This window comes from Lontra canadensis, unplaced genomic scaffold (assembly GCF_010015895.1).
Source record: "Lontra canadensis isolate GAN:19392208 unplaced genomic scaffold, GSC_riverotter_1.0 scaffold125, whole genome shotgun sequence".
Classification (NCBI taxonomy): Eukaryota; Metazoa; Chordata; class Mammalia; order Carnivora; family Mustelidae; genus Lontra; species Lontra canadensis.
The window spans coordinates 1286149-1312357 of NW_022631119.1; the positions used below are offsets into that span (position 1 = coordinate 1286149).

General features: G+C 54.5%; 1 protein-coding gene and 1 long non-coding RNA gene across 3 annotated transcripts; both read left to right on the forward strand.

Annotated features, from left to right (window-relative positions):
* Positions 1 to 11: 11 nt before the first annotated feature.
* On the forward strand, positions 12 to 25587 carry GPI (glucose-6-phosphate isomerase). Its single transcript, XM_032841958.1, has 18 exons — positions 12 to 214; positions 1259 to 1349; positions 1708 to 1776; positions 3128 to 3247; positions 7270 to 7353; positions 7483 to 7629; positions 8196 to 8267; positions 8771 to 8815; positions 10089 to 10142; positions 21264 to 21324; positions 21740 to 21783; positions 21895 to 22047; positions 23173 to 23302; positions 23427 to 23503; positions 24488 to 24616; positions 24839 to 24914; positions 24999 to 25065; positions 25179 to 25587. Exons 1-18 carry the CDS (start codon positions 93 to 95, stop codon positions 25312 to 25314), a joined length of 1677 nt encoding a protein of 558 aa, XP_032697849.1. The 5' UTR covers positions 12 to 92; the 3' UTR covers positions 25315 to 25587.
* On the forward strand, positions 13151 to 15901 carry LOC116857664. 2 transcript variants are annotated; one of them, XR_004380785.1, is made up of 3 exons: positions 13151 to 14019; positions 14179 to 15199; positions 15518 to 15901. It is a non-coding gene; the product is annotated as an uncharacterized LOC116857664 (long non-coding RNA). The 2 variants fall into 2 exon arrangements; XR_004380784.1 differs by lacking the exon at positions 13151 to 14019 and having other exon boundaries at positions 14026 to 15199; positions 15518 to 15634; positions 15848 to 15896.
* Positions 25588 to 26209: the final 622 nt, after the last annotated feature.

The following is a 26209-nucleotide window of genomic DNA, read 5'->3' on the forward strand; positions in this document are numbered from 1 at the left end:
CGCTGCGCGCACCCGGCCTCCGCTAGGCGCGCCGCCCGCCCCCTCTTCCTGCTCCGAGCTCGTCCAAGCCCGTGCACCCCACTGCTGTCGCCATGGCCGCGCTCACCCAGAATCCGCAGTTCCAGAAGCTGCAGAAATGGTACCGCGAGCACGGCTCTGACCTCAACTTGCGCCGCCTTTTCGAAGGGGACAAGGAACGCTTCAGCCACTTCAGGTGTGCGCGCGGGGCCACAGGCGGGGCGCGGACGGGCGGGAGCTGGCTCCGGGCCCTCGGGGTCAGGTGTGCAGGTCCGGGGCGGGCACGGCCCGGCCGGCGGTCCTTGTCCGTCCCCGGGGGTCCTTGGCCGCCCCCGGCCACGGATCGGGTCCCCAGCCCAGGCCTCCGTTCGTCCTTGACGCCTCCTTGAAGGAGGTTCTTGGGGGGGCTCGCGGGCTCTCTGGAGGTGTCGGAACCGGGCTGCTTAGTCATGAGAAGCAGGTCCCTCCGCGGCTGCGTCTCTGCAGGGGCATCTCTTTCTCCACCTCCTGTCGCCCCCACCCCCCGCAGCCCCTGCCATTTGAGAAGGGACTCCTTCCGCAGTTGTGGGCAGGGGCCCTCGGTGACGCAGCAAGCGGGGAAGGGGCTGTCGCCTTCCCCCCGCTCCTGGCCCAGAACGGGTGGGGGACATCCGCGGGGTGTGATGAGGATGGACAGGCCTGGGGGGTTTGCATGGAGCCGCGGAGGAAGGGTGGAGATGTGCGGGCATGATTTCTGCCAAAGAGGCTCGGTGCGGAGACCTGTGAATGGCCAGGAAATGGAAAGGAGTCTGTTGGAGGAAATCTTGGGGAGCAGGAATCTCGGGGCGTTCTGGTGTGCGGTGCAGGTGGGTGTGTGGGGGAGGGGACGTCTGGGGCTCCATTCTGGAAGCCGCCATGGTCTGCCCTGCGTTCTCAGTCCTTCCCTGAGAGAGTCTCAGCGTGGAAGCTCTGGGAGGGAATGGTCACTCTCCTGGCTAGGCAGGGGCGGTGCTCGCAGCTGTTTGTCTTCGCTGTTTGAGCCGAGGAATGACTCTTCAGGGTCTGCACCTTCCTTCTGTGTGAATGGCTCCTCTTTAACTGTGCTGCTGCTGCTGCAGGTAACACACCACCGCTGTGCTGGGCAGCTGAGGCATGAGGGGTGTGGCTCAGGGAGGATGTTTTTTTTCTGGATGCAGCTGTGGTCAGGAATAGGCTGGGGACAACTGGGGTGTGGTCACTGGCTTCTGCCATCTTTTTGCAGCTTGAACCTGAACACCAGCCATGGGCATATTCTGGTGGATTACTCAAAGAACCTTGTGACCGAAACTGTGATGCAGATGCTGGTGGACCTGGTAATGTTCTGGTGTGGGGGGCTTGGCCTGTGACCCACGGCTTGGCAAGTGAGCTGAGCTCCTGGGAGCCCCCAGATCCTTGAGCAGCTTTATTTCCTTCTCTCGGTGGATCTTGGTCACTGCCTCTGTGTCGACCTACCGCTCTGCGCTCCTGCTCCCCTGGCTCAGGTTCCCAGCAGCATCCCAGGGGGCCCAGGGCCAGGCATTGGAGCAGACCCTTCACAGGCAGTGGGGGTGGACACCAGGCTGCAGCTATCTGTCAGCTCCACTGGGGGCTGCAGCAAGGCCAGAACTTGGTGGCTTGGGCTCTTGGTCGCCGATGTGGATGGGATCAGGCCTTAGTATCTTCTCTTCTCAGGCCAAGTCCAGGGGCGTGGAGGCTGCCCGGGATCGCATGTTCAGCGGCGAGAAGATCAACTTCACAGAGGTGAGCTGGCCTGTGGGCAGCAGGCACTGCATACCCTTCAGGGCCTCTTCCTTCCCTCTGGGGTTCATCTGACTGATGGCATCCCACTGTGTCTTCATCTCTCCTCTTAAGCAATGTTTTTGCTTAACGAGGGGCACGGAAACCTGTTTCTTAGAATGGGTTGCAGGGCCGTGGGGGTGCCTCTTCCCCGGGACTGGCCATCTGGATCTGGTGAGCGTGGAGTGGCTCCTGGTGTCTGCCTAGTGAGAGCAGGTGTCAGGCCTGCAGGGATCTGGCTTCTCAAGGTGTCCTCAGCGAGCTTAGCTCTGGTCTCTTTGCTGCAAGTTTCTTTAGTGAAAAGAGGAATCTTTGGGCATAAGCTCGGTCTCCTCTGTGGTAGGCGTCAGTAAGAAGCCTCGATAAGGCCAGGCCTTGGGGGCCTTGTTCCTGAGTTGCTGTGGCAACCTAGAGGCATAGTAACCACTGAGTGCTGCGAGTCCCTTCCTCACAGGGGTAACATCCTCTTTTCACACTCTAGGAAGCTAATGATCAGAGGGAAAATTACTTATTCAACACATCATATCTGTAAGAGACCGAGGTTTCAGACTCCACTTATCTCGCCCCTGGGCTAGGCTGAGGGGGGCTGCAGTCACAGAGGGCTTCCTGGAGGGGTTCATTTTCCTATGGAACAGGGGACAGGAGTGAGGTTGGGCAGGGTGAGGGCAGAGTGGTTTGAAGTCTTCCACCTTAATGGGCCTCTCCTTGGTTTGGAGTCCAGCCACCATCCCTTTCCTGCCCACCTGGAGTCTTTAGATCTGTTTCCTTTAAGGACTCCTCTACCAGCTTCAGCTTGATGGGACCGTTGCTTTCACACAACAAGGCCAGCTTCTTGGCACCTGTCACAAGCCTACAGTTCCGTTTGTTTCTGGCAGTTAGTGGGTGTAATGGGGCTGCTTGGCAAGGGACATTTCGAGTTGCCTGCTTTGCTCCACATCCAAGGGGCTGGGAATACTTTTTCGAAGGTGCCAGCAAAGACACCATGTACTCTCACGGAGACGATGAGATTAGCCTTAATGAGCCCCCGTCCTCTGAAGCTGTTTATTGCTGTGTGGTCCCCATTCTGTTCTCTCTGCCTGTGCTCACTCTGTTCCTCTTTCTGTCTTTTCATGCTCTGAACAGCTAGGGGCCCTCTGGGCTTGCCCTGGGCTTCTCCTGATCTCCCTCCCCTTGTGACTGTCAGTAGACCTTGGGGCGTGCATATCCATTGGGGAAAGGGCTGAGCCGACTCCTGGACCATGTTGCATCGTGCTCCAGCATGCCTGGTGTGGCTGCCCTGGGCTGGGGTGTTTCACGCACTGACTGCTGTCCGCAGGAACGGGCAGTGCTGCACGTGGCCTTGCGAAACCGGTCAAACGCACCCATTCTGGTGGATGGCAAGGATGTGATGCCAGAGGTCAACAGGGTCCTGGAGAAGATGAAGTCTTTCTGTCAGGTAAGCCAAGCCTGCGCTGGACATGCCCTTGGGCATGTGCGCATGGATGGGACTGGGAATCTGGGGGCCTTGATGGGCCGCCCCTCCACTCTGCTTAGAGACGACCATTGGCCCGTGTTCTGAGGGAATTTCCCTGCCCCTGTGGTGAGGGAACCTACCACCAGTCGCTGCAGAGCAGTCTCCTCGCTGAACTCTAGGCACCGGTGGGCTCCTGGTGACAGTCCCGCCAGCGCAGAGAAGGGGAGAGAAGAGCGAGGTCCCTGAGGGGTGGGATAGTTAGAGGAGAGACTTGCTTTTTCGAATCTCTTTAGTGATATGCCCTCCTTTTCTCAGCTAGAACTAGATAAAAATCAATGTTTTAACATTTGCTTGGCCATGCCCCTGTGTTTGTAACATTTCCCGTGAGCGCTTCTGAAAGCTTCCTGTGCATCTGCTGTGGATATGTACATCCGCCTCCTCCTCTTCGAAAGACATGTGCATACGCATTCTACACGTTCACACACATGGGTTCATTTTTACGTACTCTCCTGCAGCTTGTCTGTACTTATAAATAAGAAATGTCCCTGGGTCTGTTTCGATGCTCAATAACTGTGCCCTCTTCTCCTGTTGAGGGATGGGGGAGTAGAGATTGCCTCAGAGACCAGCTAGAGATTTCCCCACATCAACCCCTGTTACCGCGGTGTCTGTTCCAGGGGCGATTCTGCAAGGGTTAGTGGCCACCTTCAAGCCTGGGGTACCGGGGTGAGGTATGCGTGTGCATGCATGGTACGAGTGAGCCATGCGTGCTCTGGGAGTGGGAGTGATAATCTGGGCTCTGGTCAGCTTATCCCTGAGACCAGCGGCCCCTGCCTCGGGCTGGTCCAAGTCTGGTTGCTTTGGCTCAAAGCCACTTCAGACCTCAAATGGGAGAAGCGATCTGGCCATCCATCCTGGAAGCCTGATAGCCAAGTGAATGGGACGTCCGAAGGTGAGGAAGGGTTGGCAGCCTATTGCAAATCTGGATTCCAGAATGTTCCTTAGTGGTGGTGGGTACCTGTGATGGGCTTCGGGTGTAGGGAAGGGCCTTCCCAGCCATCGGTGGTGAGTGGTAGAGCTGATGTGCATTGGAAGCCTGCTGCTCTGTCCAGTGATCATGTGCGAGCTCAGGTCTGCTGTATGGAGAGCGTGGTCCTGGCTGTCTGGGAAGCTATTTCCAGGAAAGCTCTCCCTTAGAGCTGGCTGCGGGATACCTGACTCAGACGGACGGGGTATTTATAGTTCAAAAAATGCTACCAAGTGGCAGCGTTCCACGTGAGGAACACCCGGCGTGGCTGTGCTCTTAGAAGTTTGCCCAGGCTGGATTGAGGATGTTCACCGTGATCTAGATTCTAGTGGCAGAAATCAAAAACCACCTGAGTCTGGGGCGCCTGGCCGGCTCAGTAGAGCATGTGACTCTTGATCTCAGGGTCCTGAGTTCAAGCCCCACACCGGGTGTAGAGATTACTTAAACATAAAATCTTTTCTTTCTTTCTTTCTTTCTTTCTTTCTTTCTTTCTTTCTTTCTTTCTTTCTATTTATTTATTTTAAAGTTTTTATTTATTTGTTTGAGACAGCACGCAAGCAGGGGCAGCAGCAGGCAGAGGGAGAGGGAGAAGCAGGCTCCCCGCAGAGCAGGGAGCCTGATGCGGGGCTCGATCCCAGGACCCTGAGATCATGACCTGAGCTGAAGGTAGAGGCTTAACTGACTGAGCCACCCAGGCGCCCATTTAATTTTTAAATAAAAAAATTTTTAAAGATTTTCTGTTTGGGGCACCAGCAGATAGGAGGGGGCTGTGGTTACACTGAGCTGCCCCACTGTGCGGGATCTGCTGTGAAGTTGAAAGTGGAAGTGGAAGAACTGGCACGTGTTGTAAAACCCCATCCGGTCTAATAAAGGGTGTGTGTGATCCTATTAAAGACGTACAATTTTCTTTTCTGGGATGCTTTATTGTAATGAAATTTTAATGGTGAGGTTAAGGGTTGAGAAACTGAGTGACTTTATTTCTGTAATGATGGAAAATTTCCTATGGCCGTTGATAGCCTTATTTCTGGGGGAATAAAAAGCTGCTAGGTGTTACTGGTTTAGGGAAAGATATACATACTGGTTTTCTATTGGTATATAATAAATGGCTCCAAAACTTGGCGTCTGTCAACAACAATCAACATTTTTATGAAACAGGATTGGCAGTGGCTCTGCTGTCTGGTTCTGGTCTCATAAGGTTGTAGACAAGATGTTGGCCGAGGTTAGCACTCCTCTGAGGGCTTGATGGGTGGAGCCTGAAAGATCTGCTACCAATATGACTCTCTAGCAGTTAGTGCAGCTTTTGGGAGGCTCCAGGTCCTTACCTTGTGGACCTCTCTACAGGCTGAGTGTCCTTATCACAAGACATCTGATTTCCCCAAATGAGTGATCCAAGAGAGCTTGGCAAGGCAGAGTGCCTCAGGGTCCTTTATTTCCTTGAGCTAGCATCAGAAATTATATCTGTCATTTCTGATTCTTGTTCCTTCCACGTGGAGAATATCCTTACCTTCTTCTAAGGCCGTATCCCATTATAGTATCAGCCAGAAGTCAAGAGCCTCGTCATGTAAATTAGAAACTGCTATAGGAGTTCCTGCATTTCTTTTAATACAGTGCAGACACGCTTCGGTTTGAGAACCGTGAACTAAAGAAACAATTTATTTATACATCACACACCCAACGTACACGAGGTAGGCATAGAGTAATGGATATAGGAAAATTCCTTTTCAAAAAGAGGGGTCTATGGGAGGCACACAGGAGTCATTGGTCTGAATAATTCTGAAATCCAATAGGGTATATGTTGGCAATTGCTCGGTTAGGACTCAAGGCCTCGGAATCATTTCTCAAGGTTTTTAGCTTTGCCATCCTTTAGTTATCTGCAGGGTAATTTGTGTTTGTACCTCTGCTGACTGCCCGTGGAAATGCGGTTATCCAAACACCCCCTTTTCCTTTTGTAATGTCTCTGTCCCTTTCAGTTAAAGCTGGTAGCATTTCTGACAGTTCAGTTATTTTATTTTATCTTACTTATTTTATTTTTTTTAAGATTTTATTTATTTGACAGACGGGGATCACAAGTAGGCAGAGAAACAGGCAGAGAGAGAGGAGGAGGAGGAAGCAGGGTCCCCGCTGAGCAGAGAGCCCGATGCGGGGCTTGATCCTAGGACTCTGGGATCATGACTTGAGCTGAAGGCAGAGGCTTTAACCCACTGAGCCACCCAGGCGCCCAGTTCAGTTATTTTAACAGCTTTGTAGGTCTCCTATGAAGCATCCTGAGGGGAGTGGAGGTTCAGTCCATCAGGCAAAAGCCATACTTCCACATTTCTTCAAGACAAAGCCTTTTCTACCATTGTTTTTAAGACCAGATTTTCTCAGAAGCCTTCTCTTTGACCAGATTGGTTCCTGTGTTATCACCTTAGGCCTTTTGGAGGTCCAGACAAGAGAAAGTCTTACAACTACACCCTCTGCTCCCCCTTCATATTGTGCTTTTTGTTCGAGTGTCCTGCCTTTGATCTTTGCCAAGGAGCCATCTCTTAATTTTAGCATCTGTTGTTGCCTGGAGAAGCTGGGAATTTCTAAACCCAACAATTCCTGGCTGGCTTTGTTTGTTTGGAAGTTCTACCTTTAGTTTATTTCTCTATTCTTGGATTTTATCGTAAGCACCAGGAGGCTGGCTGCCTGTCTGGTAGTCCTGTCCCTGGCACAGACCAGTCCTGGTAGTTGGCATTCCACATTTCTCGGTCTCTGATTCTTTAGGTTCTGCTTTGCGTTCTGCGTTTTGCGAATTCTGAGACGTGGGGGTCTCCCCCACTTTGCTGATGACGAAATAGGGTTTAGTTGGGGCTGAGTATGGCAGGGAGCTGCCAGTGTGGTCTCTGTAGGCCCCAGCGAGCACCTGGACATTGGACCTGAGCTGTTGAGGATGCTTTTGAGCACCAGTGTGTCCTTGGGGCTTGGGGCTGAACGCATCTCTCCCATTCTGTGCCAGCGCGTCCGCAGTGGTGAATGGAAGGGGTACTCGGGCAAGCCCATCACGGACGTCATTAACATCGGCATTGGCGGCTCTGACCTGGTGAGGAGGCTTCCCTGGGGACGGGGTGAGGGGTTCCACCCAGAGCCTTGGTTTTTCCAGGGTGAGACCTGGCTTCCCCGTCTCTGTGGGCCCTGGAATCTTGTTTTCTGACGCTGCGGCTCCTCGCAGGGACCCCTCATGGTGACCGAAGCCCTTAAGCCGTACTCTTCGGGAGGTCCCCGGGTTTGGTTTGTCTCCAACATCGATGGGACCCACATCGCCAAAACTCTGGCCACCCTGAATCCTGAGTCGTCCCTGTTCATCATTGCCTCCAAGGTATGGGCCTGGGTCCTGGTTTGGCTCCCCAGCCCTGTGTGGGGGGTGGTAGTCGGGGGGTGGTGGAGGCTTTGCCAGTGTTCAGGCTCACTGTGCTTTGTGGATCGGGTCAACCTTGCTGCCCTCAGACTGTTTTTGGCAGGCGACAAACACAGTTTCCTGATGGAAGCCTGAACTAGTCAGAACCTTCATCTTAAGGCCACATCCGTTTGCTTTCTGGGATCTGTGCCCAGCCTGGGACTGTTCTTGTCTTTTGAGACCTCGGTGCCTAATGTCTGCTCCTTTCTGATCCCAAAGCCATGCCCAGTTAAAGTAAGGGTTTTGTCTGCTGTTTACGTTTTCCTCGGCTTATGAAGTCCTGGAACCCCAGGACGATGGTACTACTCCTTCTAGGCTCCCACCCCAGACCCAGCCACTCGCTGTGGCTTTGTGGACAGGTGGGCAGAGGTTATGTGGGGCGACTGTCACTGCTTGTGACCGGTGGGCACCCACATGGCCCCTGGGCCCTGACTCCAGGCCACAATGAGCCTGAGCTGGGCATCGACTGCTCTACTTTCTGGCTGCAGACCTTTACCACCCAGGAGACCATTACGAATGCAGAGACGGCAAAGGAGTGGTTTCTCCTGTCGGCCAAGGACGTGAGTGCTGGGGTGGGAGGTGGGCAGTGTGTGCGCTGGGAAGGACAGAGTGGGCTGGCCCATCCACCTGAGCGGCCTTATCTGATACTGTTGCCATGTTTCTCCCGAAGTTGGCAGCTGGAGGTAGCCTGTCTTGGTGCCTGCTTTTTCCAGTTTAGACATTTGACTTTGCCAGTCCGAGACATGTCAGATGTGCTAGAACCTGCTGGAGCTAGCTGAAGGCACTTGAAAGTCCCTTGGCCCCGGGAGGATCCTCTCTGCCCCTGGCCACACCCACTTTACTGGGGAGGGAACCTAGGCCTTGCATGCCTGTGCGGAAGGATGGGCCTCTGACTCTTTCATCCTCTTTCCCTTGATATGGGGCTCCTCTGACAGCCTCAGAGCCAAAGACTGGAAATAGTCCATCCCACCCAGGGCCTTGGTTTCTCCAGAGATGGGAGGCTTACTTCCCTCGGGTGGCCCCCTGGGATGGGTCTGGTATAACCCAGCTCTGTCTCTTGTAGCCTTCTGCAGTTGCGAAGCACTTTGTTGCCCTGTCTACCAACACGGTAAGTGCCTGTGTGGCCTCCCGGACTTCCTTCCCTGGGAGGGCCCAGGTCACGTCAAGGTCACAGCCTATCAGAATACTCAAGTCCAGCTGTCATTGACGGGCCTGGGGATCTTGGCTCAGCTGATGGGATAGAAGGGCCGGTTGTCTGTGAGGGATATGAGCTGCAAACCATCCCTTTTGCTTCCTCCATTTGCATCACATCTCTGTAGCTCCAGAGAGGCATCCGGTTGGCTGCGTCCCACCACTCAGGCCTGACTAATGTCCAGAACTCTCCACACACATGACCTCCTTTGGCCTCTCCCCACATGGGATATGTGGAGTCGATGTGGGGGTACATCCCATTTCTTCCATGAGGAGGTTAAGCCCCAGTGAAGGATTTTGGCACAGCGACTGCCTGAGTCAGTGGTGCTGGGATGAGAACGTTGCCCCTGTCCACCCAGCCTGAGAGGTGTGGGCTGGGCTTGGGAGGGCAGGGCAGAGCTGAGTGCCAGCAGTAACAAACCAGGTGAGCACTTGTGGTGTAGTAGGCTTGGTCCACGGCTGTGGCAGAGCTGGAACCACCCTCCAGTTGTCCCGACTGCTCCCTCCCACCTCATCCGCCCCTCTTGTCCGACCCCCACCCCTGCCTCCAGTGCTGACCTGCCCATGGTGGGGAGGCAGGGGGACGTGTTCAGGCTGGCTCACCACAGCACCGCTGTGTGCCTGCTGCAGGCCGAGCTCATGCTGGGCAGTAGAAGGGGTCGCCGACCCTGTCTGCCCAGGGGCAGAGCACCCAAGGGGTAGGGTGGGTTATCTCCTCAAGGCTTCCTGCAGCAGAGTCCCCATCCCTGATATCGGAAGGGCTGGACAGGGGTCCTCGCTGGGGGACACCTGGCCTCGGATGTGGGCCCCACTCTGCTCAGGCTCCGGCCCTCGGTGCAGTTTCCCATCTGTCCCGGATGGGTCAGTGTCTGTACCCCGACAGGTCTAGGCAGCGGCTCTTGCAGGACAGTGTGTGGGGCCGGGCCCATGCATGGGCTGGGCAGCCTCGCTCAGCCGGAGGGCTTCACAGGCACCAGGCCACGGGTGGTGCCCCGTGGGAGCTGGCCTCGGCAGTTCTGGGGGTGGCTGCTGCTGGTTCCTGGCCTGGGCTGAAAGGCCACTCCAGCCCTGCCCCGTCCAACCGTCCATCTGTCCGCAGCTCAGACAGCAGGACACCTGGCACCCTGGAGCTCCTGTTCTCCTCCGGCTAACATAGGTTTTCTTCCTTCTCTCCCTTTGCCCCTTTTTAGTCCAAAGTGAAGGAGTTTGGGATTGACCCTCAAAACATGTTCGAGTTCTGGGATGTAAGTAAAGGCACATCCTTGTGCTGGGTGAATTATGTGTCCTGGGTCAAGGCATGACCACCGTGGCACAGATGAGGGGCTTGTGAGGTCAGGTCAACATTTACTGAGCACCTGCTGCATGCCTGGCTCTGGGAGGGGCTGAGAGGCCCTCAGGGAGGCTTGTGGGGGCAGGAGCAACCGCATCGGGAGGAGGGCTCCACTTCTACCGGGGAGGGCTGAGCTTGCCCAGCCAGGCTAACGCTCCCTGGGGCATCTGTCAGCAGCACCCACTGGGGGGTAACCGGAGCCACCCCTGCCCCCCTTCACTAAACTGAGGTTGTGAGTTATTCTCAGTGATGACCTTTCTCCACACTTGCAGCCTCCGTCTCTAAAGGCCACAGGGCAGGGTGAGGCAGGGGGTGTGACCGGGCAGGCCCAGTCAGGAGGTACAGGGACAGCTGGAAGGTGGCAGAGAGGACGCGCCAGGCCTGGGGCCTGCTTGGGCCCTTGTCAGGCAGCTTGCAGCACAAACTGTGCTGGGGCGAGCCTAGCAGTAGGGGGTCACGGACTCATCCCTGCTGGAGGTGGGGGGAGAGGGGGTGGGGAGGCCGCTGGTACCAGGCAGCTAGTGGGGAGGGCGCCTTGCCTTGGGCGGCTGGCTTGCGCATTGCCCTGGGGAAAGGGTTCCCACTGTGCGATGCAGGGTGCGGTGTTCTAACACATGACTGTGGCAGGCGCACCAAGGAGGGCATCCTCTGGTTGGGGATTTTCCCATGGGGGGGTGGGGGTGGGGTCAGTTTCCAGGCCTTTAGACTGGAAGCTATTCGCTTGGTGGTAGCATCCACAGTTTTCTCCCTTGAAAACTCTAGAGGCCTTGGAGTCTGGGAGAACATCAAGTCCTAATGTCCTGAGGCGTCTGTTGTGTGTAATGAGTTAACTTCTTTCTAGAATGGGACTAATTATGTACCATCCTTGGAAGAATTGAGAAGTCACTCAAAGCATTTTCTGCATCCTGTGGCTCAGATGAGGAAGCCCAGTCGAGAGAGATCGGGCAGCTTCTAGCAAATGTTGCATGTCTGATAAAGTAGGGGAGGCACCTGCTACCTCTTCTCTGGGATCTGGAGCCTGAACAGGTGGTGGTCAGGGACAAAAGGGGCTCCTGCTAGCCAAACCCCTGTGTGGGTTTTCACTGCCTGTAACTTCCCAGCATGTAGAGGTGATTGGGCTGTGGCTCAGGGCGAGGCCCAGGCCTCCCAGGTAAGGCCTGGGAATGACAGTTGGGCACACAAATGTGGGGCTGGGGCCGGGTAGTGAGGCATGAATGGCCAAGGGGGACACAGTGAAGGCCTCTTGGGCCAGGCCAGGCAAACCACATACACAGTGGCTAGAAGAGGGGACATGCCTGGGTCGCTAAGGATGTATATTGTTTTGAGTCAAGAGGGTGACATCTGAGGAGCCAGGGATGGGTGAAACTTCTGGAGCTAGTAACTCTTAGGCAAAATAGAAGGTCAGGACAGACCTAGGGATGTTGTGCTGGCTCTAAGGTAAGATTCAGAAGAGGCCATTCTGGTAGGGGGACATCTAAGTGGTGAGGCCTGGTCAGTTAGGGTCAGTCACGGGTGAGCTTCGTGCTAGGATCACGCAGAGATATGGTGGTAAATGGTGGGGTTTCTCAGGGCTCAGCCAGAATTAGTATGCATTGGGAGAGCTAACTTTGGCTGGCGGGGTCTGAAGAGGAGCCAGGATAGGTAAAGGTACTGCTGAGGTCTGCGAATTCTGGAAGACACAGGTTTCAAGATGGTTCTATCGAGTAAGGTCTGCGGAGCGAGAGTCACATACAGGTACTTTCACCTGGATCTGTGAGTTGAAGTCCCTGGCATGGGACAGGTGTATGCATTGGGGTCTGTCCGACTGGTTCTGCAAAGTGAGTATCAGGTGATGGGTGTCTGATCACTCCAATGAGGTGATTAAAACTCAGAATTAGGCAAACCTAGGTAAGTGCCCTGAGCCACGTCAGCTACCTGGCTCTTGGCAACCTGACCAGGTGTGATGAACAGAGCTCAGGGGTTGCAGAGGCCTCTGAGGACCTGGAACCAGCCCAGGGTCCTGGCACTGGGTTTTGTCAGGGGAGGGGGCGGAGCTCAAGGGGCCCAGAGAAGTAAAAGGAATATCCTGAGTTGTGAAAGGTAAGGAATGGGGAGTTGGGGCAAGTGACGAACAGACAGGAGCTCCATTGGTAAGGTGTAGTCCAGGAGGCTCGTGGTAGATAAAGGCCTGGAGAACCACATCTACAGGGTGAGGTGTCTGAGGCCCAAGTCTCTCAGGGACCAAGAGGGTCTCACCGGTTTTCCCTCAGGCTGAGGTAGGTAGCCGGGAGCAAGCAGTCTGGTCTGAGGAAAGACTCCTTTCAGGTTAGGTTTGTATGGTGGAGTCTGCCCAGGGAACCTTGTCCGTCTGAGGTCGCAGGAGCTGGAATCAGACAAGGTATATGTAACTAGGTTTCTTAGGAAGGCCTGAGGAGCCGAGATGAGGCACATAAAGGTAGAAGTGGGCTCCTTGGTGGCTCAGTGGGTTAAAGCCTCTGCCTTTGGCTCGTGTCATGATCCCAGGGTCCTGGGATTGAGCCCTGAATCGGGGGGGGGGTCTCTGCTCAGCAGGGAGCCTGCTTCCTCCTCTTTCTCTGCCTGCCTCTCTGCCTGCTTGTGATCTCTGTCTGTCAAATAAATATATAAAACCTTTAAAAAAAAAAAAAAAGAAGAAGAAGAAGTGGGTAGCTCAGGTAAGGACACCAGAGCCGACGAAGGGCAGACATAGTCGAGTCTGACAAATGAGGACTAGAAATGCCTGATTGGGTCCAGGTGAGAACTGTGTCCTCAGGTGACAGACATCTAGTGGTTCTGGGGCTCCGCAGGTTGACTATCCTGGAGGTGGTCCTGGGTCCTGTGGGCTAAGACGAAAGCTGGAGTCAGGCAGAGGGATGGGTAGCTGTGTGCATCTGGAAGGTGCATGAGTTCTGGGTCTGGCAGGTGTGTCCAGGGGGCCTTGAGAGGGGAGGTGAGATTCAGGTTTGTACATTTGGGGTCTTGAACAAGTAGGGTCTGAATTGCTGAGGTCGGCTTCTGGTTTGTATTCTGAACTGAGGAGTTAGGGTCAAGCATAGGTGGGCAGAGCTGAGTTTTTCAGGTAACATCTGTGAAACCACAGGCGAGCAGAGGTAGGTTGACCTGAAGAGCCATGGTTAGTGTCCTTCAACTCTGTCTCGCCATTGAATTTAGGTACAGGTAGATAGACCAGATCTGTCAGGTAAGGCCTAGAGAGGCCATGTTAGGCTTATCTAGAAAGAACTCTCTTAGACTATCTCTGAGGTGATGAAGGGACATCAGGAGGATGGGCTTGGTCTCTCAGCTGAGATCTCAGGAGCCAGGATTGAGTGCAGGTGACTCGATCTGGATCTCCCAGGTTCAGGTCAAAATAGGCAGACAGAATTGCACTTCCGCTGTCTTGTAGAGCTCTCTCACAAAGTTGATGAGTTGGTGGTCAGGTACAGCTATGTGAGATTGAGTTTCTCAGGTGAGGTCTGTGGAGTTTGTATCTGGCAAGGGTTTGTATCTTGGGACTGGCCATAGGAATTCAGCACAAGTGAATACAGCAGGGTTTGTCAGGTAAGGTCTGTGCCACCAAGATCAGGGCAGGGTCATAATGCTAGGTCTCTCCAGTGAGATCTAAAAAGTCCCAGCTGAGTCCAGGTAAGAACTGAATGTCTTAGATGTAAACAACTGAGAGGAGGTACAGGTAAGCAGAGCTAGCCCACTTTGTACAGTATCAGGAGCCACGAGCAAGCACATGTAGGTAGATCTGGCCTCCCAGGTGAGGTCTGAGGACCCAGGGTCAAGCACAGGTAGATAGAACTGACATGCCAGATATGATACGAGGAGCCAAGGTCAAGTATAGGTAGGTAGAACTAGCCTATCAGGTAAAGTCTGAGGAATTGGAGTCGAGCCCAGGTAGGTAGATTCGGTTTGCTAGGTGAGGTCTGAGGAGCCAGGGTCAAGCACAGGTAGGCAGAACTGGCCCATCAGGTATGGTCTGAGGACCCCGGTCAAGCACGGGTAGGTAGAACTGACACCATGTGAGGTCTGAAGAACCAAGGTCAAGCACACAGGTAGGCAGAGCTGGCCTGCCAGGTGATGTCTGAGGAACCAGGGTGAAACACAGGTAGGTAGAATTAGCCTATCAGGTGAAGTCTGAGGAATTGGGAGTCAAGCCTAGGTAGGTAGATTTGGCTTGCTAGGTGAGGTCTGAGGTACCAGGGAACTGGGCCACAAAGTATGGTCTGAGGAGCTAGGGTCAAGCACAGGTAGGTAAAACTGGCTCACCAGATAAGGTCTGAAGTGTCAAGGTCAAGTACAGGTAGGTAGACCTGGCCTGCCAGGTATGGTTGGAGGAGCCAAGATCAAGCACAGGTAGGCAGAGCTGGCCTGCCAGGAAGGTCTGATGAGTCAAGGTAGGTAGAGCTGGCATACCAAGTGTGGTCTGAAGAGCCAAGGTCAAGCTCAGGCAGGTAGAACTGGGCTGCCAGGTAAGGTCTGCAGAACCAAGGCCAAGCACAGGTAGGTAGAACAGGACTGCCAGGTATGATCTGAGGGGCCAGGGTCAAGCATAGATAGGTAGAACTAGTCTACCAGGTGAAGTCTGAGGAAGTGGAATCAAGCACAGGTGGGCAGATTTGATTTGATAGGTGAGGTCTGAGGAACCAGGGTCAAACACAGGTAGGTAGAACTGGCCTGCCAGGTAATGTTTGAAGAACCAAGGTCAAGGACAGGTAGGTAGAGCTGGCCTGCCAGGTATGATCTGTGGGGCCAAGGTCAAGCACAGGTAGGTAGAACTGGCCTGCCAGGTATGGTCTTAGGAGCCGGGGTCAAGTACAGGTAGGTAGAATGGGCCTGTCAGTTATGGTCTGAGGAGCCAGGGTCAAGCACAGATAGGAAAAGAGCTGGCTCATCAAGTGTGGTCTGAGGAGTCAAGGTCAAGCACAGGTAGGTAGAACTGGCTTGCCTGGTATGATCTGACGGGCCAAGGTCAAGCATAGGTAGGTAGAACTGGCTTGCCAGGTATGGTCTGAGGAGCCAGGGTCAAGCACAGGTAGGTAGAACTGGCTCACCAAGTGTGGTCTGAGGAGCCGAGGTAAAGCACAGGTAGGTACAACTGACCTGCCAGGTATGATTTGATGGGCCAAGGTCAAGCACGGGTAGGTAGAACTGGCCTGCCAGGTATGGTCTGAGGGGCCAAGGTCAAGCACAGGTAGGTGGAACTGGCCTGCCAGGTATGGTCTGAGGAGCCAGGGTCAAGCACAGGTAGGTAGAACTGGCTCACCAAGTGTGGTCTGAGTAGCCAAGGTCAAGCACAGGTAGGTACAACTGACCTGCCAGGTATGATTTGATGGGCCAAGGTCAAGCACAGGTAGGTAGAACTGGCCTGCCAGGTATGGTCTGAGGGGCCAAGGTCAAGCACAGGTAGGCAGAGCTGGCCCACCAAATGTGGTTTGAGGAGCCAAGGTCAAGCACAGGTGAGGTAGAACTGGTGTGCCGGGTATGATCTGAGAGGTCAAGGTCAAGCATAGGGACGTAGAACTAGCCTGTCAGGTGAAGTCTGAGGAACTTGAATCAAGCACAGGTAGGCAGACTTGGTTTGCTAGATGAGGTCTGAGGAACCAGGGTCAAGCACAGGTTGGTAGAACTGGCCTGCCAGGTAAGGTCTGAGGAGCCAAGGTCAAGCACAACTTGCTAGGCAAGGTCTGAGGGCCTGCCAGGTGAGGTCTGAGGAGCCAAGGTCAAGCACAGGTAGGTAGAACTGGCCTGCAGGTGAGGTCTGAGGACCCAAGGTCAAGCACAGGTAGGTAGAACTCGCCTCCCAGTTGAGGTCTGAGGAATCCATGGTCAAGCACAGGTAAGTAGAACTGGCTTGCCATGTATGGTCTGAGGAGCTAGGGTCAAGCACAGGTAGATAGAACTGGCATGCCAGGTATGATATGAGGGGCCAAGGTCAAGAATAGGCAGATAGAACTAGCTTATCAGGTGAAGTCTGAGGAACTGGAATCAAGCACAGCTAGGTAGAACTGGCCTGCCAGGTGAGGTCTGTGGAAGTGGAATCAAGCAAAGGTAGGCAGATTAGGCTTGCTTAGGTGAGATCTGAGGTACCAGGATGAAGTCCAGGTAGGCAGAGCTGGCCCACCAGGTAAGGTCTGAGGAGCTAGGGTCAAGCACAGGTAGGTAGAATAGGACTGCCAGGTGTGATCTGAGGGGCCAAGGTCAAGCACAGGTAGGTCGAACCAGCCTATGAGGTGAAGTCTGAGGAACTGGGGCCAAACATAGGTAGGCAGAGCTGGCCCACCAGGTGAAGTCTGAGGAGCCATGATCAAGCACAGGTAGGTAAAACTGGTCTGTCAAGTGAAGCCTGAGGAGCCAAGGTCAAGCACAGGTAGGTCAATCTAACTTGCTAGGCAAGGTCTGAGGAGCCAGGGTCAAGCATAGGTAGGTAGAACTGGACTACCAGGTATGATCTAAGGGGACAAGGTCAAGCATAGGTAGATAGAACTGGTCTATCAAGTGAAGCCAGAGGAGCCAAGGCCAAGCACAGGTAGGTCAATCTAACTTGCTAAGCAAGGTCTGAGGAGCCAGGGTCAAGCACAGGTAGGTGGTATGGTCTCAGGGGCCAAGGTCAAGCATAGGTAGGTCGAACCAGACTATGGGATGAAGTCTTAGGAACTGGGGTCCAGCACAGGTAGGCAGATTCAGCTTGCTAGGCAAAGTGTGAGAAGCAGGGTCAAGCACAGGTAGGCAGAGCTGGTCCAGTGGGTACAGTATGAGGAGCCCAGAACATACACACAGGTAGGCAGAGCTGACTCACTAGCTGCAGTGGGAGGATGTGGGGCTCGTCAGGTATACAGATCTGGCTCGCCACGTGTGGTCTGAGGACCCAGGGTCACAGGCAGGAGGGCAGAGCCCATCTGCCAAGTGTAATGTCTTGAGAAGGCCTGAAGAGTTGGGGTCCTAAAGAGTTGGGTTCCTGAAGAGTTGGAACTAAGGTCCAGCCTAGATAGGCAGAGCTGGCCTGCCAGGTATGGACTGAGGAGGTCGGTGAGGTAGGTAGTCAGACTTTGAGCTGTTGAATTCAGGCAAAGGTATGTACCCTTGGATCTTCAGGGTGAGGCCTGAAGAAGGAAGGTGAAACCTAGGTGAGCGCAGTGGCCACAGGTGAGTCCCTATGAGGCTCGAGGAGGTCTGCGAGCCCTAAGTTAGACATGAGTAGGTGGCCATGGCTCGCTCAGGCACTGACTTTGGAGCGGGAGATAGCCCCCTGGGTCTTGTCACTGAAGTCCTTGGAACATGGTTCTGGCTCACTTTTGTGGACCCAGGTCTTAGAGTTAGAGGGGAGGCTTGGAGAGCACGGCTCAGTCACAGGGAGGGAGAACCCCATCTTGTGCAGTTGGCGGTGGGCGGTTCTCTTGGGCACAGGTCTGCAGAGATCTTTGTGTCCAATGAGCTGAGGCTCGTCGGTGAGCTGTTAGTGGTCAGCCGTGGTCTGCAGGATGTGAAGGGCTAGTCAGACAAGGATAGAGAGCCGGGTTTTTCGGGTTAGGCCTGGGGGAGTTGAGGTCAGACCTGTGTAGACAGAGCTGCTCTCTCAGGAAGGTGTGAGGAGTCCGAGTTGGGCTTAGCAAGGTGAACCTGGGTCTCTTGGTTGAGATGTGAGGAGATCAGGCAGAGACAGAGGACAGCTGGTGGAGCCTGGCTCTGCCGTGGCTGTGACCCTGCAGGGTGCGCCTTGGAAGAGGACCCAGGCAGGCAGAGCTGAGCTCACAGGCGAAGCCATTGCATCCATCCATCCGTGTTTGGCGTTGTTATGAGTTCGCGGATGTAAAGCCATGGACAGAGGTATATAAATGTGGTCTTAGATGGGTTCTTGGCCCTGGGTTCAGGAACAAGTTGGCATCCCTAGGCTTGTTAGGTGAAATGGGTAGGCCTGCTCTAGCCTAGGAACTGGTGTGGTTGGTGAGGCCTGAGAACGCGGGCCAGGTGCAGGGATCCTCGGTGGTAGGATCAGGCACAGGCTGTCCGCAGGGGAAAGCCAGAGTCACCGGCCTGGGGAGGTCTCAGGAACACTTAGGATCACGTAGAACAGATACAGTGCCTTGAGCCCATTCTCGGTACCCCAGTCACACATGATGGGCAGAGCTCACAGTATCGCAGAGACCCGAGGATTTGTAGCCAGGCCGAGGTGTGGTCCGACTGGCTTAGGGTCTGAATTACTCAGGTGGGAAAAAAGTAGATTATAACTGGTTAAAGTGAGGGCTGAGGCAGGGGAGGGACAGGATACCAAACCGATGAGGAGCTACGTCTGTGAGGTGCGATCTGAAAGGGGCCCCTTGCAGGTAAAGTGAGTTCTAGAGATTGTCTGGAGGAGGAGGTCTCGGAGGCTCAGGTCGGATGCTGCCATTGCTGAGCTCCTAAAAGTGAGGTCTGATGACCTGGGGCAGCCAAAATCAACAGCTTGGCAGTCCAGCTTTCTAGAGCTGAGCCTGTTTGGTGAGATCCAAGAGCCTGTTTCAGGCATGGTGTGGCTTCTGGAACTGTGTCTGGTAAGGTTCCCCCAAACCTGGACTTTTTCCAGGTGAAGGGCCCCACCATTCATCTCGTTACCCAAGCCAGAAACCTCTGGGGCACACGTGATTGTCTGGTTCTTTCAGTTCATCCTGTCTGATCTCCTGAATCAGTCCTCTGCCCTCCCTTTCGAGGGTAGAATGGTGTTGCTGATGACCACCGGGGCTCCATGCTTCATCCCCCAGCACTGCCTCTCAGCTTCCACCCTCCTGCTCCCACCCCTTCCTTCATCTAGAATGTGCTGTGGTTCCTCTTGCCCAACCTGTCTCAACGGGCCTCCAGTAGAGAATTAAGCCCTCATGTCCCATGACATCCAGTGGATGTCATAAATTAGCATCTCTTCCTTGCTTCTAGGAGGGTGCTAGCCTTGGACCATCCTTGGGAGAATGGAGAAATGAAGCATTGAAAGTATTTCCTGTGGGGCTTAATTCTCTTCACTGTTGAGAAAGCCTGCTCTTGCCACAGGACTTTGGTATTTGCCGTACTGGCTGTTGGAATGCTTCCCCCCCAACCCGGTGCTTTCCTAGGTAATGCCTGCTCGCTCTTTAGATCCAAGCTCATGCGCTCCCCAGATTGCTTTTATAATTGATTTCACTGCTGTATTTCCATTCTCCCAAGCACTCGCATTTCATTTCACATTTATTGGCATGATTATTATATTTACATCTCTGGGGAGCCCTCATGGGCTGCTTCCATTGCCTGTGCTGGGAATGTGGTAGGTGGTCCATAAAAAGCTGTTAGGAAGATGGGAATGGATTTCTGAGGACTTAGGTGATACAGGGTGGAGTCTGCAAGTGTGACTAGGTAGGTCTTGGGGATGAGGCTGAGAAGACCTCTCAGGTATGAGCTCTGGGCCTGTCACTGTCCCAAGAGGCAATGGGTCTGGCTGGGGCAAGGCCAAACCCAGGTTTATTGGTATCTGAGGAGGCAGGGCCAAGACCCAGGTAGAAGGTGCTGGATCTTTCATTGTTTGAGGAGTGTGCTTGGGCACAGGTATGGGGCATTGGGTCGATTAGTCTGAGGATGTAGGGCCTGGCACAGGTATGAGGTGCTGGGTCTGTCATTGCTCAAGGAGGGCAGGCTGGGCCAGGCACAGGTAGATCCTGACCTGTTAGCATCCAGGTAGGTGGGCTAGTCACAGGTACAAGATGCTGGGTCTGTCCGTGTCTACAGAGGCTGGATATAGCTTTGAGGTACTAGATCTGTGTGTGTCTGAGGAGGTGGGGCTTGGCACAAGTATGAGGCACCAGTTCTGTCAGTGTCCATGAGGCACAACCACACACAGGTATGAAGTACTGGGTCTGTCAGTATTTGAAGATGCTTTGGCACAGGTATGAAGCACTGGATCTATCGGTGTGTGAGGGGACTGGACATGGCAAGGTATGAGATGCTGGTCTTTTGATTCTGAGGAAGGGGGGCCTGGTACCAGGTATGGAAGCACTGGGTCTGTTTCTGAGGAAACCGATCCTGGCACAGGTATGAAGCACTGGGTCTGTGTCTGAGGAAACCGGGCCTAGTACCAGGTATGAGGCGCTGGGTCGGAGGCGCAGGCCGGGCCTGGTGCAGGTATGAGATGCTGGGTCGGTCGGTCGGTCTGAAGAGGAGGCCTGGCCTGGTGCAACTATGAGGCACTGGGTGTGTCTGTCTGAGGAGGAAGCCAGGCCTGGTGCAGGTATGAAGCACTGGGTCAGTCGGTCTGCCTGAGGAGGAGGCAGCCAGGCCTGGCACAGGTATGAGGCGCTAGGTCTGTCTGTCTATCTGAAGAGGAGGCCAGACCTGGTGCAGGTATGAGGCACTGGGTCTGTCTGTCTGAGAGGAGGCCAGGCCTGGCACAGGTATGAGGCGCTAGGTCTGTCAGAGGAGGAGCCTGGGTCTGGCACAGGTATGAGGCACTGGGGTCTGTCTGTCAGAGGAGGAGCCCGGGCATGGCGCAGGTATGAGGCACTGGGTCTGTGTGTCTGTCAGAGGAGGAGCCCGGGCATGGCGCAGGTATGAGGCCGTGGGTCGGTCTGTCAAAGGAGGAGGAGCCCGGGCATGGCGCAGGTATGAGGCCGTGGGTCGGTCTGTCAGAGGAGGAGCCTGGGCCTGGCACAGGTATGAGGCCCTGGGTTTGTGTGTTTGAGGAGGAGGTGGGGTCCTGTGCAGGTATGAGGCCCTGGGTCTGTCTGTATGAGGAGGAGGCCCAGCCTGGTGCAGGTATGAGGTACGGGTCTGTCTTTGTCTGAGGAGACAGGGCCAGCCATGGTAAGGTCTTCAGTTGAGTCCTGTGGCTCTGATCAGTCCCATGTAGTCTACCCTGTTGGTCAGCACAGAGAGTTGCCAGCGCCTGCCTGCTGTCTTGCTTCCCAGAGGTGGGTTGGGTCCAGGCCCTCCGTCCTGCACCTGTGGAAGAGCTTTGCTCTCAGGGGGCAAGTTTTGTGGCAGGAGGGAGGGGGGCGGGGTGTGCCAACCTTTCCTCAGCACCTTTTCCTGTCTCTCCTAGTGGGTAGGAGGACGCTACTCGCTGTGGTCAGCCATTGGACTCTCCATTGCACTGCATGTGGGTGAGTGTGTGTCTGTCTTGGCAGGGGACCAAGTTGTAGTCTGCGGTCAGGGATGGGGATCTCATGTCCCTGAACATCCTTCTGACCCCACAAGCCACTGGCTCTCCCCCATTGGCTGGAACATTTCTTTCAGGTCAGGCGGGCAGGCCTGACTTTTCTCTGGGGTTGGCAGATTGGCCTTTTTCTCTACCCCTCACAACCGCTGTCCTGTTGTTTCCAGTGGTCGGTGAAGTTAGAGCGGCCTTTACGCTCAAGGCCGACTCTGGTTAGAGAGGCTTTCTGTGGGCCTGAGTCTTCCCAGGTCCTGTTTCTTCTGGCTGTACATCAGCTTTTCCTGGTTCCAGAAGAAGCCGTGTCCACTGCCACGAGGGCACTGGGCATGACCGTTTCTGTTGACGCTGCTTTTGTGTCGCAGGATTTGACAACTTCGAGCAGCTGCTCTCAGGGGCTCACTGGATGGTAAGTGCTGAGGCTTGTGTTCTCCGCTGGAGATGTCTGGTTGGTCCAGCTCCCTCCTTCCTTCCCTCCTGGGCAGCTGCTTAGCTCCCACCCGCCCTGCTCTGGTTGTAGGACCAGCACTTCCGTACGACGCCCCTGGAGAAGAACGCCCCTGTCATCCTGGCCATGCTGGGCATCTGGTACATCAACTGCTTTGGGTGCGAGACGCAGGCCATGCTGCCCTATGACCAGTATCTGCACCGCTTTGCGGCCTATTTCCAGCAGGTACCTGCTGCCAGGCCAGGCCTTGGGGCCCACCTATGGGGGCCTGGGAGGCCCAGGAGCCCAGGGACCCAGATTCTGGCCCCTCCAGTGGGTTTTTCTCCCAGCTGCCCTCGGGCACAGCCAAGGCCCACTTGTGTTCTGATCTCAGGGTAAATCTGTTGGTGAGTGTTGGCCGAATCCGACCACCATGGGAGGATATGACTGGTTATCGTGGCGGCCAGTCAGAAAGCACGCATCTCCTCTGGGTCATTGCTTTCCTGGCCATCACTCTGGGTGCCTGCCAGAGGGTGGGGCCACCGGCAGGGACCCCTGTGGCTGGTACTGCCTTTGCCCCTCCAGGAAAGCAAGTTCACACCCAGTCTGGGTGCCCCTTTGGGCTACTCATAGCCCTCTGCTCCCCCACAAGTCTCCCTGAACACCTGGGGACTGAGCAGCCTCTCTCCTGGTCTGGATTCTGTTCCTGGCAGTCCCACATCTGTCCCCGGTTTGTTTAGCATGAACCTGGTTTTTGCCCTGCAGCCCTTGAGCAGGCACAGCAGACTTTGGCCAATACCTGAAGCTGATTAAAGTTAGGCAGCCCAGTATCTGATTGAGGTGACAGACCTAAAGGCTGCACACCTTGGACTCCTGCCAGCCTCTCTCTCAAGACATGGTGGCCCTCTTTAACTGATATCTTAAGAGAAAGGCTGGCAGGAGTCCAAGGTGTGCAGCCTTTGAAGTCTTTCACCTCAAAAAGAGGGCCACCTGGCTGGCTCGGTCAGAAGAGCATGCTGACTCTTGATCTTGGGGTCATGAGTTCAAGCCCCACGTGGGATGTAGAGATTACTTAAATAAATAAATAAAGTTTAAAAAAAAATCCGTTAAACTGTGACCGATTTCTGCTCTTAGGGAGGTCTTTCTCAGACCTCCATACCCCTGCCCCGTCATGGCTCCTTCCTGCAGGGTCTAAGCTAGAAAGCTGTGAGCCTGTGTCCTCATAGGGGAGGGGAGATACAGGGGTACTGCCTGGGGACACCACACAGGGCTGGGAAGCTACGCATAGTGTAGCCTGGGCAGGATTGGGGTACCGTGCAGCAAGAAAAGCCAGACCTGCAGCTAGAGGGTTGGGTTTCTGTCCTATTCCAGGGCGACATGGAGTCCAACGGGAAGTACATCACCAAGTCTGGCACTCGCGTGGACCACCAAACGGGCCCCATTTTGTGGGGGGAGCCAGGGACCAATGGCCAGCATGCATTCTACCAGCTCATCCACCAAGGTACGGACCCTCTGGCCTGGGCAGGGGTGCTGCTGTGCACGTGAAAGGCCCAGCAGAGATCTCTCCCTCGGGTGGCTCCCATGGGCTGGGATTGGCACTTGGGTGACCACTGTGCCCTTTACAGGCACCAAGATGATACCTTGTGACTTCCTCATCCCAGTCCAGACCCAGCACCCGATAAGGAAGGGTTTGCACCACAAGGTAAGAGCCTCGTCCAGCTTCTCCTCACACTTTCTCAGGCTCGCCTTACACCCAGGCTACTTAGGAGCTGCTGCTTTGGTTGGCAGTTACGTGTTTCCTATTCTTGCCATAATAAATTACACAAACTTCGTGGCTTAGAACAACATCCAGTTTTTATCTTGGTTTTCGTGGGTCTGAAGTCTAGCAGGCTCCGCTGGGTGTCTGCTCAGGGCAGGACCAAGGTCCAGTTTCCTTAATGGCAGCTGGGGGTCATTCTCAGCTTCAAAAAGCCGCCTTGGCCTGTGGCGCTGCCCATCTCAGAGCTAGCAGTGGTGGGTTGAGTCCTGCTCCAGCCACGATTCTGTCCTGCCCCTTCTTTTGCTCTCTCTGACTGACTCATTTGTCTTCAGTCTTCTACTTCTAAGAGTCCATGTGATTACAGTGGGCCCATCTCTCCCTGTCACAAGGTCTGCTACCTTCATTCCATCTGTCATGTAATATAACCCATACAGGTGTAACAGCAGGGCGGGCAAAGGTCATGGAACCAAGATCGTGCTTAACTACAGCAGCAGATGGGAAAACTGTAAGATAGATGTGGCTGGGGTGCCTGGGGAGCTCTATCAGTTGGACATCTGACTCTTGGTTTTGATTCGGGGTCGCGAGATGGAGCCCTGAGCCAGGCTCTGTGCTCAGCAGGGAGTCTGTTTGGGATTGTCTGTCTGTCTCTTTCAAATAAATAAATAAATCTTAAAAAAGAAAAAAGATAGATATTGCTAAGTTCTTAGCAGGGTCCTTGGCAAGTCACATGTATCCCTTAAAGGGCAGTCACTGTTGTCACTTACTTTGCTGTGTCATCAGATCTGCCCTGCCGTCCCCCCCTTGCTCCACTTGAGCTCTACACTGGGGGCTGGGACTAACCCCACCTGGGAAGTACCAGGCAGTCTTGCCCCTCTGCCTGTAGTTCAGGCAGGACTTCCAAGTGGAACTGGGTGTGTCTCTTGTCAGATCCTCCTGGCCAACTTCTTGGCCCAGACGGAGGCCCTGATGAAGGGGAAGTCGACAGAGGAGGCCCGGAAGGAGCTGCAGGCCGCAGGGAAGAGTCCAGAGGCCTTGGAGAAGCTGTTGCCACACAAGGTCAGCCCCTCTCCTGAAGTGGGCTTTGGTTGGCTTCCTGGAGCCAGAAAGATAAAGTTGTGGGGTCTGGGTAGGGATTCATGGTGCGCCTGGGATGTCCTACCCAGTAGGAGGGACTGTCCTTACAGAGAGGCATATCCCAACCTCTGGGGCAGGATGCACATCCCTTGAGGATTTGGGGGTCATAACTAACCTGGGGACATTCCCGGGTGTTTTCTAAAGGTCTTTGAAGGAAATCGCCCAACCAACTCCATTGTATTCACCAAGCTCACGCCATTCATTCTGGGAGCCTTGATTGGTGAGCGCAGGGGGAAGTCCTGGCCTGGGGTGGGTTGGATAAAGCTGGTTGAGCCCTAATGTGCCCCATCTGCCACCTCTGCAGCCATGTATGAGCACAAGATCTTCGTTCAGGGTATCATCTGGGACATCAACAGCTTTGACCAGTGGGGGTGAGTTGCTGCTCCTCAAGGGGAGGGTGGAGAATGCCTGTGGGTTGGCTTGTGGATTTCATTTGCGAAGCTGGACCCTTCCTCGTAACCATTCTTTCTCCTTGTCCTGGCAGGGTGGAGCTAGGAAAGCAGCTGGCCAAGAAAATCGAGCCCGAGCTTGACGGCAGTAGCCCAGTAAGCTCTCATGACTCTTCTACCAATGGGCTAATCAACTTCATCAAGCAGGAGCGTGAGGCCAGAAGCCAATAAACTCGTGCCCGGCTGCAGTCCCTGTTGTGACTGGTCCTTCTTGTCCCTCCTCACCAGAGATGCACTGCACCATCCTGCCCAGAGCAGCCTCTGGTCGCGGGCTTGGCGCACAAGCCCTCTGGGGGAAGCTGGTCTGGAATTGCCACCCCGCCCTTCCATGTCCACGCGCCCTCTGTTTTACCATCGGCTCAAGTGTTTCGGTGCAGCTGACTTTTCTGACCACGTTCACTTTGTTCATGTACCAGATAGAAAAATAAAGATGCCAGAAAGGAGGTGGTGGGCTCAGCCTCTTCTCGTCTGCAGAAGGTGCTCTACCCAGGAGTTAGGTGCCTGGTAGGAGTGATGTGCCTTGCTTGATTGAGGCTTGACTGTAAGTGGTGAGTAGGTCCAGAGTGGAGGACGGTCCCTTGAGAAGAGAGTGGAGGGGGGTGGAGCACAATCAGAGTCACAGGGGCAGCTTGGTTTCTGGAAGCAAATCCCTTCTCCTTTATCTCCTCCTCACCTCTGTGACTTTGGAGGAATTGCATCCTTCTGTTCACTGGGTAGTTCTAAGAACCTGCATGAGATTATGTCCATTTTGGGTGAATACCCAGTCCCGATCAAGGGTGACGCTCATCTTCTGGCCAGATGCTCGGGTAATTCTTTCCTTTTATAAGACAGATGTTGAAAAAAAGGATTTTTAACAAATAACCCTTTTCTTTTCTTTCCTTTTTTTTTTTTTTTTTTTTTAATTTATTTGACAGAGCAGAAGTAGGCAGAGAGGCAGGCAGAGAGAGAGAGAGGAGGAAGCAGGCTCCCTGCCGAGCAGAGAGCCCGATGCGGGGCTCGATCCCAGGACCCTGGGATCATGACCTGAGCCGAAGGCAGAGGCTTTAACCCACTGAGCCACCCAGGC

Bases quoted from the DNA above. Each gene is read 5' to 3' on its own strand.
- GPI (XM_032841958.1), top strand. From the start codon at position 93: ATGGCCGCGCTCACCCAGAATCCGCAGTTCCAGAAGCTGCAGAAATGG. The intron at 10,143-21,263 runs GTAAGTAAAGGC...TGTCTCTCCTAG, and splicing joins ACATGTTCGAGTTCTGGGAT to TGGGTAGGAGGACGCTACTC. The intron at 25,066-25,178 runs GTGAGTTGCTGC...TTGTCCTGGCAG, and splicing joins AACAGCTTTGACCAGTGGGG to GGTGGAGCTAGGAAAGCAGC.